The sequence below is a fragment of the Dioscorea cayenensis genome, chromosome 17 (genome assembly GCF_009730915.1).
Source record: "Dioscorea cayenensis subsp. rotundata cultivar TDr96_F1 chromosome 17, TDr96_F1_v2_PseudoChromosome.rev07_lg8_w22 25.fasta, whole genome shotgun sequence".
Taxonomy (NCBI): Eukaryota; Viridiplantae; Streptophyta; class Magnoliopsida; order Dioscoreales; family Dioscoreaceae; genus Dioscorea; species Dioscorea cayenensis.
In genome coordinates this window covers 19,433,235-19,452,701 of record NC_052487.1, presented here as the reverse complement: position 1 = coordinate 19,452,701, position 19,467 = coordinate 19,433,235, and the positions used below count along the sequence as shown (strand labels likewise).

Sequence of the window (19,467 nt, the reverse complement as noted above, 5' to 3'; positions counted from 1 at the left end):
AACATGAACATGAACCACAAGAGAAAAACACAACAACATTCCATCTATGCAAGCTAACAAACATTTTTGGAAATTATTACTTCAGGATCAAGATAGGAACAAACAAAAAACAAAGATATATATGTATGTATACCAGCTAAGACTGAGAAATTTAGATCTTCGCGACTGTGGCGACGTCGGCAATGGTTGTGCAAGTGGCTTTAGGCGAGACAGCGACGAAGGGCTTCGCGACGGCGAACGGTGTGCGGGTGGCGGCAGCCGAGAAGGTGGGGAAAGGCTTCACGGCAGTGATGGTAGCGACATCGACAGTGGTGTGCCGGCAGCGTCAATCGAGATGGCGAGGAAGGGCTTCGTTTCGGAGAGGGAGACGGCGAGAAAGAAGATGATACGGGAAAGAGTGGAATGCCGGCGGCGTCAATGGTGTGCGACGGTAGTGTCGACAATGGTGTGGCGGCATCAATGGAGACGGAGAGACGGCAGTGCGAGGAAAGGCTTCGTTCCGGAGAAGGAGGCGGTGAGAAAGAAGAAGATTTGGGAAAGTTTAAAAGATTTTCTCTTTTTTTTTTCTGTTTAACATAAGAGAGAGAAAATATGCTGACGTGGATGCCACATTAGCATCCATGTCAGTCGGCCCAAAATTTCGGACCAAATTTTTGGAGGAAATAGCATTTCTCTAAATTTATTTAGCGACAAAAATAAATTATGCTCTCCACCAAGGGCCTAAAATTGTCGCATTGCCCACTGACGAGAATTGTCTGGCCCATAGATGGACTTAAAAATCAATATAAATCACTAATATATTAAAATTTGTACTTAAAATACAAACAAGATTAATTAAGAAATTCCAAAAACTAACAAATCACAGTGGCAAAAATGTAATTCCAAGCTCATTATGTGCCACATATTCGTTCTTATCACTTAGCATTGATTCCACTGCTCCACAAGCACAACTTGTGTACCAATTCCCAAATTCTCCACCCACTCATATCAAAGCAAGTGCTCATTATCCCAAAACAATAAAAATAAAAATAAACAATTACCGTGCAATTAAACTACGCCTACTGAACACCAGAACCTTCACCATATGTCTACATTACATAAGAAAGTGAAGCACCAAGGAAGAGGATATTTCTAGATCTAATGGAGAAGAAGAAGAGCAGAGGGAGTGTGAAGGGGAACCAGGGTGGCCGGAGGGACAGGCGATCGGCAACGGGGGATGAACGGCGAGCCGAAGAAGGGTGGACATGGTGGTAAGTTCACCTGGGTTGGTACCCAGACCTATTCTGAGAAAGAGTTCATCAATGGAGTGCTGGAGATTGAAGCTGTGGATGCTAAGGATCCAAACTTTGAAGATCCACTTGAACTTCTTCAAGAAGTGGCTTGATAATAAAACTCTGTTTTTTTCCCCTTTTTTACTTTTTTTTTTTTAATAATTCTATGAGGTTCTTCTTGTACATATTTGTCTCCAAGACCTCAGTTAATGATGCCAGTGCCTTTTTGTGCTTTGGATCATTAAAAAAAATTATATAAAAAAATAATAAATAAAATTTTAGTCCATGGATAATTACTGATATGGTATATTTATATTTTATGGGTTGATTTCATGTTCTTGTTAGTTTTTAGAAACATTTATTTTGATAATATTAATGTGTTTGATTTCTTTTGATCCCTGATTTCGTTTTAGTTTTTTTTTTTATTGATGGTATTTAAGTATAAATACACATGTAAAGAAAATATTAAAATTTGATAAAAGTAACTAGAATAAACTTGCAAGATTAAGTATTTTAATATATCAAATTAAAAAAACACAATATTATTAATATTTTATTATTAATTGGACTTACTGAAGCTTGAGAAAATAAGTAAAAATAGCAACACTAAGACAATTACACTAGACATATAATGAACATAAAACTCAATGAATAGAATTTCTTGCAATTTATAATTAAACATAAATAAGCGAGTCAATGGAATGAATACAGAGATGAATACAATGCAAGCTCATAAAAAATTTCATAGAACTAGATTCAATATTTTTGAAGGTTGTACATGAATCCCATTACAGATGAAGTGAAACTAAGATAAAAAGCAAAAGCCACATAAACAAAAAAAATATCAAAATCTTGAGGCCATTTAAAAGCAATTGGTTATTTAATTGATGTATAAGGGTTAAACATGGGCCATAGACTATGTATATAATGATCCATTGTGCCAATAGCAAAATAACTACGATATCATCAACAGAGGTCTTAAAATATATATATACAAACAGAACCTCATACAATTATTTAAAAAAAAAAAGGAAAGAAAATCAGACTTTTATTATCAAGCCATTTCCTAAAGTTCAAGTGGTTCTTCAATTAAAGTTTGGATCCTTAGCTTACACAGCTTCAATGTCCAGCACTCCATTGGTGATCCAGGTGAACCTACCTCCATGTCCACCTGTTTTCTTGGCTCGTCATCTATGAATCACAAGATTACCCGTGTTCTTTTTAAAAAAACTATCGTGTAACCGTGTATGCGTGTCGTGTCGTATCATGTCACCATGTCCATGCTTCTGTAATGCACTAGCAGTGGTGAGGAGGCGTGTCACCAGAAAGCACCGCCTAGTGGTGAAGGATGCCCACCACTTATATGCACACAAGGAGTCCATCTCATAGTCGATGTGGGACTAAAGGAGTTCATTACAGCTTCTTAGCTCGCCGTTCATCCCCGTCGCCTATCACCGGTCCCTCCAGCCACCTTGGCTCCCCTTCACATAGTGAGTGTCAAGCAGGCCGTCGGCTGGCCCGGCTCGGCACCCGACCCCGAAGACGAGTTGGGCCGTGCTTGGCCCAAGCACGGTCTACTAGATCGCAGTGCTCGGGCGCACGCCCATACCCCGGCACGTCTGGGCTAGGGGTTCTGCACGGTGCCCGCTTCGAGCCAACTATGACCCCGGCATGCCAAATGTAAGTTTTTTCTTTTTAAATTTTTTTTTTTTGTATATCTTTTGTTTTTTTAGTCAATAAGGTTTTTAGTTCTATGTTTTTGAATTTTAGTATTTTTTTATATTTTTTAGCAATTTTAGGGTATTTTTTTATATTTTTGGGGTTTAAAATAAAAAATATAAATATAATATAACTGGGTCGGGCCACGTGCTGGGCCGACCTTGGTGGTTGGCGGGCCGTGCCGGCCCAAGCACGCATAGTGCATGGGCCGTGTGGGCCCGGCCCGGGCCGGCCCGTTTAACACCACTACCTTCACATCCCCACTGCTCTTCTTTTTTTCCATTAGATGTAACAATTTTTCCCTTTGTCCAATGTTCACTCTCTTACGTAGCCATAGAGTTGTGATCACTGTTGTTCTAGTGTTCCGTAGGAGTAGTTTAATTGCACTAATGATTCTTTTCGTTTCTTTTGGGATCATGAGTTCTTGCTTTGAGATGAGCAAGTGGAGGATTTGGGGAGTACTGGGAGCGTGAGAACCCCGACAAGAACAATTAGGGTGGTGTTTGGTTGGATGTAATTCTAAATCGGATGGATTTCCGATTCATATGAATCGAGAATACTTAGTTTTTAAAATACGGTCATGATCAAATCTTATATTTAGTTGGGTGTAACTGGAATTACTGTATTATAAGATTTTATGTTTGTTTGAAAGGATTTGTAAATCTGGAATTGAAAACGCATGTGTATAAGTGTATGTATATGTGTGTATATATACACATGTATGTACATGTATATCAATATATATATATAAGATATGTATATGTGAGTATATATGAATATATGCATATATATACATATATGTATATGAGTATATGTATATGTATATATAAACATACTATGTATATGTATACATGTGTGTATATGCATATGTATATATGTATATATATAGAAGTGTATATATGTATATGTATGTATATGTATAAATATGTGTAGAAATACATGTGTATATGTATGTATGAGTATATGCGAGGGGGCGGGAAGAGGGGCGGGGGGTTGGTCAAGGGGGTCAAGGGGTGCTTTGAGCACCCCTCAGTCCCCATCTTATATATATATATATATATTTATATATTACATATATACATAATATGATTGTATATATTACACTACATTATATATAATATATTAATTTATAATTATATATATATTATCTTTATATTTATTATAATATTGTATATTATGCGATTTATTTTTTAAGATTATATCGTAATAAGCTAATTCATCATTAGAAATTTATTCTAATGGCTTTGCTGTATAAAATCTTCAAATTTTGAAAAAAAAAAACAACTTTAAAATAAGTTTTCATTTTGTTGAATGCCACGAGCTTACAAGTCTTACTATTAAACAACTTAAAACTAGATTGTCTTTGGTCGAAGATTCAACTTTTATTTAGTAATGGTAGTTGTTAGTTGTATATAGTTTTTATATTTTTTAAAATATTAATTATTATTATTATTTTAGTTTGAATTAATATAAAAAAATTTCATATTTAAATTGAAATTAGATTGGATTTGACTGAATAATTCAACTCCCATCTCATAGTGATAATTATAGTGATAATTGTGGCATATTTTTTGAAATAATAATTATTATAAGTTTAAATTTGAATTAATATAATTTTTTTAAATTAAAGTTAGCACCCTCTTAATTTCTGCTCTAGTTCCGCCACTGAGTATATGTATATGTAAACATACTATGTATATGTATATGTATACATGTGTGTATATGGATAAATGCATATGTACATATGTATATATGTAGAAGTGTATATATGTATATGTATATATATGTGTAGAAGTATATGTATATGCATATGTGTATATATATATATAATATACATCACATATGAATTTTCAACTCCCGGGATTTCGACTTACGCTCAATTTGGACGTAAAACCAAATCCCTTATTAGATGTAATATGAGTTACATGGGTTTTTAAAATCATGTGAAACAAACACTGGATTTCCAAAAACCAAGTAACTCAAGTTACATGTAACTCCAAATCCTTCCAAACAAACACTACCTTAAACAAATACGTGGGCCAAGGTGTTGTACCCTGTCCAAATTTGGACCTAGGATCTTCTCTTATTTCTGTGAAATGCATTAGGGTAAAATGGTCATTTTGCATTAATAGATTTTTACTGGATTGCACAGTTGGTTATGTGCGAAAATTCTGCCAAAAACAGGGAGCAATTCGGTCATTTGGATTTTGTTTCCATCCTTGTGTTACAGGGGCAATAGAGTAATTTAGAAAAGAATAAAGACATTGTAGCGACCCATTCTACATCAGTAGTTAAACGACTGCATTTCTCGTAGTTTTTGCGACCAACACTATTGATTCTGGGTCGATCTTTGTAGCACCCTGACTAATCGTAGCAAAATGGCATCGTAGAGCCCCAAAGACAGCAGGTAGCCGAGAGTTATCATCAAAACTCATTTGTTTTCCTTCTTTCCTTCTCTTTCTTTGCTTCTTCATGCCGGCCGAACCCTAAAAAAAATATTGAAACTATTTCCGGCGACCAATTCCGGCGAGCCAACATCAAAAATTTAATCCTCATATCCTCTTGAGTAAGGTAAGAGCCTTTATCCGAGTTTTTAGTATGTATTTCTTCCGTATTTTCATTGTATTCATTATTTATAAACCTAGACCAAAACCTTGGATTTTCCATGATTTGTAGGGAGTTTTTGGGCTTAAAATGAAGCCCTTGATGTTGTCAATTGTTATTCATAAGAATTGTGGCAAAAATTTCATCGTTTGATCTTTGTAAAATGAGAGAAAAATCATTTGTAAGGGTCGGGTTTTCATCGTAGCAATCCCGATAGTTCATCGTAGCATCGAAAAAAACCTTGGCCTTTTCTTGTATTTCTTTGATCCAAATTGAAGCTTTTCATTCATTGAACTTATTGGAACTAGGTTTACTCCATTCTGAGGTCGTTTGGGTCCAAAATGACAATGTTTTGCCCTAAAACCCTAAGTTTTCGTATTAGACATGTATAATGTATTTGGATGCATTTTCTTTTAGCTATCATTCTCGTGTTCATTAGTATTTGGATTCCCTACTTGTATCTAGGTGGCGAAGCATCCTCCAAGGGGAAGGAAACCGCCAATCAGTGTGCGCGTCTCCACGCGAGGCAACATGTTCTGTGAGTGGGTTATGTTAAGTGCACAATTCTAATTGAGTATCGAAAATATTTTATTTGTTTTTCTGAAATGATTTCCATGGCTTTATTATGTTTTTAAATCACTAGCTATAGGAGAAAAGAAAGTGTAGATGACCACTAGAGACTATGGTTTATTTGGAATGTCCTATGGTTTATCTTTTTTGAAAAATCATGAGAAAGCTTACTGATGATGTACTTGTGTTAGTTGAGATTGAACTTGAGGACATACATGCTTGGTGGATGAATGAAAATTGTTGATTATTACAATGAGTTCATTGAGTCTATGTGTTATAAGTGAAATTGATTATGTATGTTCAATGGATGATTTAATCTCCCTAGTGATACATAATTTCTAAAGTTTCAGACATGATATGATAAAATATGGTACATGGAACCTGATGAAGCCTTACATGCTAAGACATATAATTACACTAGTACATTGGAAATTGAATGACTTGTGGAACCTTATACATGATTTTTGGTAGTTAGTGAGATTTATACTAATATCTTCTTTGTAATATTTGAGAACCATGAATGACATAATTATACTTATGTTGTAGAATCATCAAAGTTGATGAGGTTTGTTCTTGTGAGCATAGTGTAGGGTGCTTAATTGTGGTTTGATCATATCGGGATATACATATGTATATATATATCGGGTGGATGCCAATGTTATGATTATTATTTTAAATGAAATTTATTTAGAATGTTGATGATGAATAGCTTGAACTATATATGTGACAAGTGTTGAATTGCAAAGACTGAATATTCCTGTGAATTTTTAATAATAGTTTGATCTAATGCTGCTAAGAGGAGATATTTAACTTTTGAGTATTTTGACAATGAGATTATTAATCGATGAAGTAAATATTGATGTTGAGGTAACGACACCATGATAAGGATTTAAGATATGATTGAGGATAAGAAAGGGTTGAATAGTAAAGACTTGTGGAAGTAAATACCTGATCATGTGTAAAGTAGGATTTAATCAATATATATTGGTAGGTGTAAATATACGTGATGGGATGAACACATTTTCATGACTTTTAAAGGACTTGGATATTGGGGTTGACTAGACTTTGGAGAGTAATCTTGTACTTTTAGGAAAACTTAGTGAGCTGAAGAAAGAGAAAGCTAGAATGATCCTAAGTAACTTGAGGTTTAACTAGAACAAAAGCTATGCTTGTTTTGATGACTTTTATTGTATTTCAAAACTTAATGTTTCTTTTTCTACACTATTGGCATCAACTTTTTAGAAATGGTTTTGTAAAACCTTTCACTTGTATAAGTATGCTTTTTGATATTGATAGTTATGAAAAATAAAGGGTTTTTTTATTTCTGAATGGCATGTTCTTCTGGATTGTGAGTATTACGATGTATCCCGATATTAGTCGGTTTCTTGTCTAAGGCAATGTTTCAATCAACTTAAAGAGCTTCGCAATGTTATTGTGTTATTCTTGGCATTTGGACAACAATGTTTTTTTGAATGTATTTGCACATCGGGATCGAATATTATTTGAAAAATTTATACGTATTGCTATGCTTTTGGCTTTTGGATTTGTGGAAATAATGTTTATTTCCGATATGTGAATGCTTGTCCTGGATAAGGACCCTGTGGTATGATTTATACAGATTATATTATGGCTACATTTACATGATGGTTTTGGATGGTGACGGCGGGCTAAGGCCCGACTCATGCGATAGTGGGTCCCCACGGGCCGACCTTTAGAGGTGGCGTGGAGGACCCGGGTGTTGATCCGTCGGATCGGTGGGAGCGTAGATCCCTGATTGGATGATACATCGGGATCCCGGGGTCACCACACGGGACCGGTGGGACCAACGTCAAGGGTGCGAAGACCTTGACGGCTCTCAACTTAGTCGCGACGGGCTAATGTTAGAGAGAGTGTTTTTAGGCCATTGTTTATTTGATCGAGATGAGATTTCAATATTTGAGGAAAATTCTATTTTTCTTGCAATTGCTATATTCGAATTGTGATCTTTTTACATAGCATGTCCGATATCTTAATGCTTTTTCGAACATGTATCATGCGAATTGAGGGTTTGTGATTTTTCGAGGACTTTTTTTATTTGTTTAAGTTGGTTTTTCTACTCATTTTTGGGAAATTATATCCAGGGCATTTGTTTTATACATGTTGATGTTTTTGTCTATACTCGTGAGAATTTATGTTTTTGGTTTTTTAAATACCAAGGTTTCATATCCTCGTATTTTTCATTGTGTTGCAAATGTGAACGTTCTAGTTCATTTATGTTATTATAAAATGTGTTTATTGGAATTTCCTCGATTTGTTTTGATATTCTGTTAGATTTGTGCTAACCCATTCACTGAGTGACTATGGTTACTCACCCCCCTCCTCTCTTCCAGGTTTTAGAGGTTTTGGTTGTCATAGCGAGGCGAAGTGCTTGGCAATTTGTATCCCGAGTCAGGTTGTTTGTTTACTCTTAATCAGGTTGCATTGTATGAGTGCAGTGGATCCACTAGTGTTCTTAACTCTGTAACTGTGATTTGTATATCTTTCACTTTACTGTTGATTCTTCGAGTGAAAGTTTTGTTTTTGGTACCTTTATTATTGCGGTGTTGTTTAGCAGGAGTTTGTGAGCCTTGCGATGACTCGAGGGTTGAGTGGTGTGTGTCCCTCCTCGGGATCATCGCGGCGGTTGTCACGTGGCGGGCCCGCGGGTCGGGACGTGACACAAGGTGAGCTTGAAATTACAATTTTAGTGTTTTGTTATTTTGTTATTGTGAAATTAAACTTTTTTTTTAACCCTTACCTTTCTCTTCTATTTTTATTTTTTTTAATGTATCTCCTATGGGTATTGTTTTATTTATTTTCTCATAAAAACTCTAATGTTATAATTTCATTAATTAAATACTTTATTTGTATTCAAATTATGTCTATGTGCAATATTACTTAACAACTACTAAAATAGTTATATATATATATATATAAAGACCGATGCGAAGCAAGGGAATTTGCTTAGTATATATTAAAGTAGATGTATAATTGTCTTGAAAGCATTTTAAGGAATAATTATGAATTTATTTTTGCACTAAAGTATTTATTTGCATTAATTATAACATTATTAATAGAAAGGTATAATTACATTTATTAATTTTGTAATATTAAAATAGATGCATAATATGTCTTGAGAACAATAATTATGATTTTTTTTTTTGTACTAAAATATTTGTTTGCATCAATTATGGCATTAGTAATAAAAAGGTTTAGTTGCACTCATTAATTTTGTAATATTAAAGTAGATATATAAAACTCTCATATTATAATTTCATTAATTAAATACTGAATTTGCATTCAAATTATGTCCATGTGCAATATTACTTTTACAACTATCAAAAATAGTTTTTAAAAAGCCAATGTGAAGCAAGGGAATTTGCTTTAGTACTCCCTCCGTTCCTTTTTAGTTGCCACGTTTGAGCTCTTCTCTCTTCCTTTTTACTTGTCACATTAGAAACTTTATGAAAGATTAAATATTTTTTTTCCCAAATTTACCCTTTAATTTAATTTACTTGTACAATTTTTAATAAATCAAAATCTACTAACCATTAAATTATATTATCCACTAGTGGGGTTTTAAATATGTGTAATTTTGGAAAGTAAGTGAATTTTTTTGTAAAATTTAGGTAGCTAACTAATTTTAACCGATTTTCTTAATCGGTGTGAATTAAGTAAAGTTGACAACTAAAAAAGAATGGAGGGAGTATATATTAAAGTAGATGTATAATTATCTTGAGAGTATTTTAAGGAACAATTATGAATTTTTTTTCACTAAAGTATTTGTTTGCATTAATTATAGCATTATTAATAAAAAGGTTTAATAACATTCATTAATTTTGTAATATTAAAATAGATGCATAATCTATTTTGAAAACAATAATTTTTTCAATAAAATATTTGTTTGCATCAATTATGGCATTAGTAGTAAAAAAGGTTTAATTGCACTCATTAATTTTGTAATATTAAAGTAGATATATAAAACTCCGATGTTATAATTTCATTAATTAAACACTTTATTTGTATTCAAATTATGTCTATGTGTAATATTACTTTACACTCATTAATTTTGTAATATTAAAATATATGCATAATCGATCTTGAGAACAACAATTATGATGCACTAAAATATTTGTTTGAATCAATTATGGCATTAGTAATAGAAAGGTTTAATTGCACTCATTAATTTTGTAATATTAAAGTAAATATATATAATCTGAGAGCAAAGAACAATTATGAGTTTTTTCACTAAAATATTTCTTTGCATTAATTATGGCATTAATATTAGAAATGCTTAATTGCATTTATTAATTTTATAATATTAAAGTAGATGTATAATATGTGTTGAGAGCATTTCAGGAAATAATTATGAATTTTTTTTTTGCATTAAAATGTTTGTTTGCATTAATTATGGTACTCACTAATTTTGTATTAAATAGTCCATTAGCCATTTAGAGTAATTATATTGATTGAAAAATACATACCACAATTATTTATGTATGACAACTAATTTGCAATTAATAATTGTAAATGCATTTGTCTTGGTTTATATTTAACTAAATTAGAAGAAATTGAAGATAATTATGATATTAGTAATTGAAAGGTTTAATTGCATTCATTAATTTTATATTAAATATTCCATTAAACCTTTTAGTGTAATTATAGTGACCGAAAAAAATATTTGTTTTATGGAAAATGTATGCTTATAAGGAGTAATTTAATCATGATAGCAAATTTGAAAATCATAATTGAAAACTCATTTGCCTTGGTTTAAATTTAAGTAAATTAGAAGAAATGAAATATATCAAAATATAGAAAATTAAAGGATAAGAGATATTGAAATTGCGTAAAACTAAATGTATTTCTAAAAATATAATGATTGATTTTTAATTTTTTTAATGAGTTGTAGAAAAATATTGTAATATCTATTATTTTTGCAATTAATCTTTTTTTATCCTTTTCATTTCTATTTTTAATATGTTTCTATTGCTAGGTATTGTTGCATTAGCATTTGCATTCGTTTTAGTCATGTACTCATAAGAACTTTGTGTATGATGTAATATTTTATTAATTAAAATATTTTTATTTGTATTTAAAATTATGTCTACATAATATTGCCTTACAATTATCAAATTTGTCCAAAAAAAAATCGAGGCGGAGCAAGGGAATTTACCAAGTTATAGTTAAACTTACATATAATATTAGATAAGGGGCTATTGTTTAAAAGATTAATAATGAATAATCAAACTTTACACACGAGGATAATATAAAAAATCGATCCAAAAAAAAAAAAATGTTGGTTGCATGATTGCCTGAAAAATCCATTAGGACAGTTGGAAAAGGAACTGCTCAATTTTTTTATAATTCAAATAAATAATAGTCATGTTTTTCTTTTTTTGGTGCCACTTGCTAAATATTTAACTATTGTTGTATGACTAATATTTCTTTATAAAAGAAAAAAATAAGCTTTTTTTATTTTCCATGCTTTAGGGATGCTCTCTATGGTGTCTACCTAATTGCATGTCTAAAAAGCAATCCAACTGTCTGTAACTTAATCTTAGTTAGCCAATATTCCAATTAACCAATAAAAAAACTCCCATTTTAGCTGCCTATCGGCTATCAGACCTTATGATTTATTATTAAAATAACTTTCACAACTTTTGACTTTTAGTTTTTACCCTATTCCCAACTTGCTTCTTTACATTCTTGCTTTATTGATAAATGGAAAATTTTCATATATACTTCATAAAAAAAAACATTTACAAATATATAACATAAATGTCATAAAACATAGATAGAATACCCTATTTTGTCCCTGTAATATACTCAATCTCCCCTCTTAGTCCTTCTATTGTAATTTGCCCTCAAAAAATCCCTCTATTATTTAGATAGGTTAAATTAAATCCCTCATCCGGACGTCCGTTTCATTTCATTATTTAGTCTTGATGTGGCATTTTTGAGATTAAAATATCATTAAAAAATTATATTTTTTTTTTATTAAAATCAACTGAGTTGTTAATTCACAGAGATTTCCGACACCGCAAAGCGAGGCGCAGGTCGAAGTGTAGTCCAAAGCATCTGCAAACAGTAATGGAACATCCCAAGTTCAAAGACTTGATCTCCAACCGATGGTCAAAGAAAGCAATTCATGAACTACTCCAACCACCTTTTTTTCCTCCTATTCCATCTTCACCCGATGATCACGGCGTCAGCGACACATACGATGTTCGACATTAAACTCCCAAAACTTCTCTCTGGTTTTGATCCAACTCAAAGGTAACGCACACTCGAACCTCACCTTCATCCCATGCTCCATCGCGCAGCCTTCATGTAAGAGGCAGTAGCTCCAGTTGTCATCGGAGAAGTCGGATATCCGACGAAGTTCTACCACCCAATCGGGTTTTGGATCCGAATAGTATTTGGATGTTATTGCGAGGATCCAAAGAGGTAATCATCCACGAACCCAAAGCTCCGCTTCAACTCGTTGAGCTTACCAACGTTGAGACAGTGATCAGGTGAGAGCATAAGAAGCTTATGCGAGATGACAACGAACCATAACGGGTTCTTGGGCTTCCATAATGGATCCTTATTCTTTGATTAAAGCAAACATCCGTTTAGAGAACCCAAAAAGGATCTCAATTGAGGGCGAGTCTTTAAATACAATGAAACAACAAGGGTACTCTTTAAGATAGTTGAGGGCACAGCCTTGGAGATCGAGGGTACTGTTGGGTTGTGGACCACACAATATGTAGGGATATAAGGACTTATGTGCATAAGTTGTGTAGACGTACACAACTAATGTTTATAATTGTGTATATCTTATTATATTCAAGTTTTGAATGGACCCAAATTGTGATCTGATTCAAGTTTGAATTTGGTCCTAATTATCTAATTTTAAATGTGTGGATATACATATTAATCATATGTTGTGTAGAATTTCTGGGGGCAAAATTGTCAAATCTATGATGGGCATATTTGTAATTAGCTCCATAAAGATTTCTTATAAATAGTATGTGGTCCCTGACTGAGCACGCAACGATCTAAGATTCAGAATTAGGTTTCTGAATTAGGGTTCCCATCTCCCCTCTTTGCGTGTGATCAGTGAGAAGAACCACAAGACCCAATCACTTTCGTCATAATCAATGGATTCAAGTGCAGGTACGCTTCCGGCACTTTCTTTGTTCCTAAGCAATCTCCAAGCAAGAAGATCCAGGGTTATAAATTAGGGTTTATACCCATTAGATCCATCAGGTACGTCTTGAATCACTTCTGGAGAGATCGGACGATGGAGACGTAGCCGAATGAGTGGAGAAGAATGTCCTTGATCTGGTTGTTGACAATCCAACGGTGATTGCGGGAGAGGATGGACACGAGTGATGAGCCTTTAATCATTGACCATGTGGTGAGGTGGTAGTATGGGGCTTAGAGTCGATGGTGGTGGTGGGTGGCGGCGGCGAGGACGTTGCTGGAGAGTCTCACTGCCAATGGCGGACAGTCTCAGTTTGATTAATTAAAAAAAAAAATTAATGATATCTTGTGAGAATAAGGAGATGATCTAGATCCAGCCTGATCTAGGGTATGGTTGATTATTAGGGAAGATGGTTGGGGATGGAGATTCGATAATGGGGTTGACAGCCATGGCATTGACGCACACGCTCGTCGTGGCAGTGATGATCTCCGTCGGGCTTCACATCTCCGGCTGTCATATCAATCCCTCACGGCGCATGCATTGAGGGATTCTAATGATATTTTAAAAAATATCATTAAATTATTTTTTTAATGATATTTTAATCTTAAAAATGCCACATCACTACTGAATGACGGAAAATAAACGAACATCAGGGTAAGTGACTTGATTTAACCAATTTGAATAATAGAGGGATTTTTTGAGGGCAAATTACAATAGAGGGACTAAAATGGGAGATTGAGTATATTACAAGGACTAAATAGGATATTCTACATATGCCCTTGATTTTTTTTTTTTAAATATTATTTTACCATTAATTTTAAATTGTGTTATATTTTTTTTTGCTGTGGGATTATAATGTATTAAAATTATTCTTTTTTTAAAATACCTATCTGACTTTGTCTATATACAAATATGTAAAAAATAATAGTTTATGGTGATTTTAACATAATTAACTTATAACAACAAAAACATGTCTATTTACAATATTAGTTTTTTTATAATATATATATATATATATATATTGATAAGTTATATTTTAGGGGATAACCACATTAGAGAAGAGGAGCTAATGCAACACATGGGATTTGAACAAACTTTCTCAACAAAACAAACATCCTATACATAAAAACTAATACTAATATATCAAATAGTTCTTAATTTATGGACATTGATTTGGACCATTGGATCTCAAAATTAAATATGGAGCTAAAAAAATCTAATAAATAAATATCTGGTCGAATCAATGAATGGTCCTGATTTTCACCTGCAAAAAATTCACAGCGTTAAACGGGTCGGATCTTGTCCTCTATGGACCCGACCCGTTTAAAAAGGTTCTCTGAATGTCAAGAGACATCCATTTATGGAGCATATTCGCACAAATTTTGAACCTTCTCATCGTCCTTCACTCTTCTTCGTCGTCGTCGAAGGGAGCCCTGATCCGATCCTGGGATTAGGGTTAGGGTTCCCATCTTCGTCTCCATCTCCATCAGATCCCAAATGGGAACCCTCAACTGTCTCATCTTCATCATTCTCCTCATATCTTCCGCTTCCGCTCAAACCCTAATCCAGATGTTCCCTAATCGGCCCCAAAGAAACGGTGATGATGAGCTATTCTGTGATAGCTGGCGATTGTCGGTGGAGACGAACAACGCTGGAATGTGGAATACGATCCCGGCGAAGTGCCTCAAGTTCGTTGTGGAGTATATGAACGGGGATCGATATGCGTCGGACTCTGCTGTTGTTGCTGGTTATTCGCTGGATTTTGCTCGGACAGTGCCGATCACTGGTGATGGGAAGGATGTTTGGGTGTTTGACATTGATGAGACGCTGCTCTCCAACATCCCTTATTATGCTGCCCATGGCTACGGGTAACCTTTTTTCTTGGATTTTTTTTTTCTCTTAATTTTCATTGGATAATTTTCAGGAAAATTTGAAAACTTTGTAGTAGATTACATACACGTATATTCAATTTGATTGAAAGAAAAGGATTTGAAATGCCCCTTTTTGACTAGTCTCTTTTGAATATTATATATATATATATATATAAGTAAATTACAAGTTTTTATACAACACGGAACCTGAAACTGAAAAAATTAAATAAAGAAGTATTTTCTTTAAAAATTTGAAAGTTAAAAAGAGCACAAATTATCCAAAAAGGGGGCAAAAAAAAAACAAGAAATGCGAAATGTGAAGAATGACATCAAACATAAGACAGAGAAAACATCCAAAATAGAAATATTAATACTTGTAAAGAAGACAGTTAATCTTCCATTTTGTATTGATGCTTTTATAGTTTTATGATTATTGTTTTATCAATCTTTTCAGGACAATTTTTATTAAATGGATATTGTTGTGAGTAGAGACAAAATAGTTTCATGAATGATATAGGAATTAGTGTTGGTTATTATAAAAAGCATATAAAGCTTTGACTCTGAAAATGTCATTGGTATTTGGTGGAATTTATACTCGTGGTTGTTGGGTTTACTTTTTCTTATTCTTCTATATTCCTATTATTTTAAATAGTTCTTGATCATGTTTGTCACTGACGCTGCTAGGTTGTTTTTAAGTTGCATTAATGAATATTAATTATGGCTGTTATTTGAGTTGTTTATGTTTTAAAGTAAATGTTTAGAGTTTAAGAAGAAGATAAACACAGAAAAAGTTCTCTTTCCAACTGCTATCATGCACTTCTGTAATTATGTAGATCATTGTTGCAAATTGCACTCATGGCCAAGAAATTTATGTTGATGGATTATTTGTTTCTTTTGATTTCTAATCCTATGTTTTAAAATTGTTCTAAAAAATGCTTAATTGTTTTAATGTTGAATTCTGAATACTAATTGAAGCAGTTCTTTGTGCTGTTTAGAGTTGGAGTGGATGCACTCGGTCCGATAAACTCCTTTGACAAAACTTATAGCCATTTTGATTACTTATTAATGTTAGCTATTATCCTACCGTCACTTGTATTGTTGTTATTATTTAGATCTTGCTATCAAATTGTTCTCACAATCAGGGCCATTTCTATAAATAAAAAAAATGGATATCTGACAGATTTTTATCTGATGTGAAGGGCATGCATTGCCTTTTTCCTTTTATCATTGAGATTGTGACAAGTAAAAGCATTTTTATTACTGTATTGATATCTTCATTGTTTTCTCTTTTTTTGGAAATTTGGTAGATCAGAGGCTTTCAACGAGACTGCATTTGATGAATGGGTGGTTGAGGCAAGAGCACCCGCATTACCAGCAAGCTTGCAGCTCTATGAGGAGCTCCGAGGGCTTGGATATCAGTTAGTTCTCTTGACAGGCAGAGCTGAATTTCAGAGGAATGCCACGGTGGACAACTTGTTGTTTGCTGGGTATCATTCATGGAAAAGACTCTATTTAAGGTACAAAGTTCTCAATTTCTGTCTTGAAATACAAATATAGATATGGAGCTTGTTCTTCTCTAAAATTCAAGAAGCTAATTAAAATGCTAAATATTCTATGTTCTATTATGGGCTGTCCATTTTGAGTTGTTTAGATATATATATATATATATATACATAATATTGACCTCTATAACTAGAGCACCAGAGTTTTTCTAATTGTGTTAAATGCAAATTGTATTTATGGTGATCAATTATTTGGTGGCATTTACACTTCAAAATAATATTTGTTCAGAACTAGTGTAGGTGGATGTGGGATAAAAGAGAAATGGAATTATTGTACTCTCACTGCCACTTAGTTGTAATGAATGTAGCTTTGGTTTATTTATCTGGAATGACCCCACATGATTATTTGGCAACTTATCCATGTTTCTTCTGATTCAAACATGTAAAAAACTTTTTTTGAAGCCTTTCTGCAATGATTATTATGTTTATCCTGCCTGATATAATTAGCAACAAGATCCTAGCTTTATTGTTGTTGTTGTTGCCCTCTTTTGTTTTTTTGGGACCTCAACATCATACCATAAAGTTGCTCATATGTTATTATTTGAAAACCTCTCTTAAGCTTTTATTAGTTTGGTTTTGTATGATTAATTATTTATTGTTTGTGTGAAATCAGGGAAGACTCTGATATTGGGAAGACTGCAGTGGCTTATAAATCAGAGAAAAGAGCAGAGCTGGAAGCCCAAGGCTACAGAATCCATGGCTCATCTGGTGATCAATGGAGTGACTTGATAGGCTCACCAATGGCCTCAAGATCCTTCAAGCTGCCCAACCCACTCTACTTCATTGCATGATTGTAATTATAATTATAATCTCAAGATCCTTCAAGCTGCCCACTTTCGCTATTTGAAATGCCCCTTTTCATTCCTTAAAGTGGGTTTTTATTTTTATTCTAGTTTTTATCAAATTTTAATATTATCTTTACGTATATGTGCATTTATATTAAAACGCCATCAATAAAATTTAAAAAAAAAACGAAATCAGGAATAGAAAGCTCATCAATAATATTAAAATAAATGCTTTTTAAAACTAACATGCATCCCAGAATAGGGATGGGATATCCAGGGCTACAGCCCCATCTAGGTGTTTGGTTTCCTGGATGGGGCTGGATGGGGATGTCTCCCATCCCTGAAAATGGGATGAGTGGCATCCCACCATCTCATCCCTTTCTCTCTCTCCTTCTTTCATCTATTTCCATCTCTCTAAATATTTCAAACTAATTAACTTCAACTAAAAAGTTAAGTTGAATGATAAATAAATATGTTATTCATTAATAATCCATTAAAATAATTTAAAATAAATAAATAAAATATATTTTTATTAATTATTTGTTATTTAAAAATTAAATACTTCCTAAAATATTTAAATTTAAATAAATTAAAAATATCATCCATTAATTAAATTAAATTAAAAAATTTAAAAATATTTTTTAATGATAATTTGAAAATACATTCTTAATTTTAACTTTTGGTTATTCATAATAGTTTCCGTCTATTATGTTATTAATTAATAATCCATTAAAAATATTTCATGCTAAATAAATAAAAAATTTATCTATTAATATCCGTTATTTAAATCAAATACATACTTAAAAATGGATATCCAAATATTTACATATCCTTATCGCTCTAACCAAACACCAAACAATCTTTATCCTTACTATTAAATCCCTCAAACCAAACACTTAAACATGGATATTCCCATCCATGGATATTTCATCCATGGATATCTCCCATCTATGGAATATTATATTCCACTATCCAAATACTACCAAGTAATCATCCATGGACTACAATTTTATTTTTGATTTTTTTTTAATGATACACTGTGCCACCTATAAACTTATTTTTTTAAGTAAATATTTTAAATTTTCTCCAAATGTTTTATTATTTGGATGATCACCTAAAATTAAGTTGAGCCTCGCTTTCTAAGACTAGGGCTCCATAGGTTGAAGATGTGACATGGTACAACAAACCTATCTCAAATAGTATAGATCAAAAGAGTCAGAAAAATAAAATTAAGATTGGGGTTATTTGTTTATCTTTGTATTTTATCGATTTAAAAAATTTTACAATTTTAAATTATAATTTTTTTAAAAAATTTTCTCCACCTTTGTTTTATTGTTTTTGAAAACAAAAATTTATAAAACTTCTCAAGTATTTGTACAAACACTTTTACTATTTTTGAAGTAGGTTCAAACTTGAATTCAGGCAAGATAACTAGATAAGGGCATTAACATTGTAGAACTTGTACATGCTTAATATCTCCAACACATAGCTCATCTATATATATATATATATAAGCGAGGATTGTTAGGTTTTATCAGACTTAATTACGACATCTATGTCGTATATTATATGCGGAAGCATGATCACTTACCTCCAGCCATAGCAATTTGTTGAAGACGGCGAGAGCCTTGAGTCCACGCTTGAACTAACCAGAAACTCTTCCAATCTATCCCGTCCTCTCCCACGATGGAGCTAGGTATTTTTCAAGAACGATAGATTGGGGACCCCCAGTCTTTGTCGCATATATAATCCTTTCCATCAAAGGATTAACTCAATTCAAAGGTTTGAGTTAGATCACAATTCAAAGTGCCAATTAGAGTTAAATTAGGATTCCACCAGATAAGTTATGGACCACTTTATTTAGTTTGAATTTAATTT

The 19,467-nt window shown here is 32.9% G+C and overlaps 1 protein-coding gene and 1 long non-coding RNA gene across 2 annotated transcripts; both read left to right on the top strand.

The window, feature by feature from the left end:
* The first annotated feature begins 5,436 nt into the window (after positions 1 to 5,436).
* On the top strand, positions 5,437 to 8,691 carry LOC120280979. The gene is made up of 3 exons (XR_005542466.1): positions 5,437 to 5,561; positions 6,060 to 6,132; positions 8,534 to 8,691. It is a non-coding gene; the product is annotated as an uncharacterized LOC120280979 (long non-coding RNA).
* Positions 8,692 to 14,736: 6,045 nt separating this feature from the next.
* On the top strand, positions 14,737 to 17,691 carry LOC120280047 (acid phosphatase 1-like). The gene is made up of 3 exons (XM_039286748.1): positions 14,737 to 15,239; positions 16,550 to 16,759; positions 17,418 to 17,691. The coding sequence occupies exons 1-3, from the start codon at positions 14,869 to 14,871 to the stop codon at positions 17,593 to 17,595; spliced, it is 759 nt and encodes a 252-aa protein (XP_039142682.1). The 5' UTR covers positions 14,737 to 14,868; the 3' UTR covers positions 17,596 to 17,691.
* Positions 17,692 to 19,467: the final 1,776 nt, after the last annotated feature.

Coding starts and splice junctions, on each gene's coding strand:
- LOC120280047 (XM_039286748.1), top strand. CDS start 14,869: ATGGGAACCCTCAACTGTCTCATCTTCATCATTCTCCTCATATCTTCC. Junction 15,240..16,549: donor TATGCTGCCCATGGCTACGG/GTAACCTTTTTT, acceptor GAAATTTGGTAG/ATCAGAGGCTTTCAACGAGA. Junction 16,760..17,417: donor TGGAAAAGACTCTATTTAAG/GTACAAAGTTCT, acceptor GTGTGAAATCAG/GGAAGACTCTGATATTGGGA.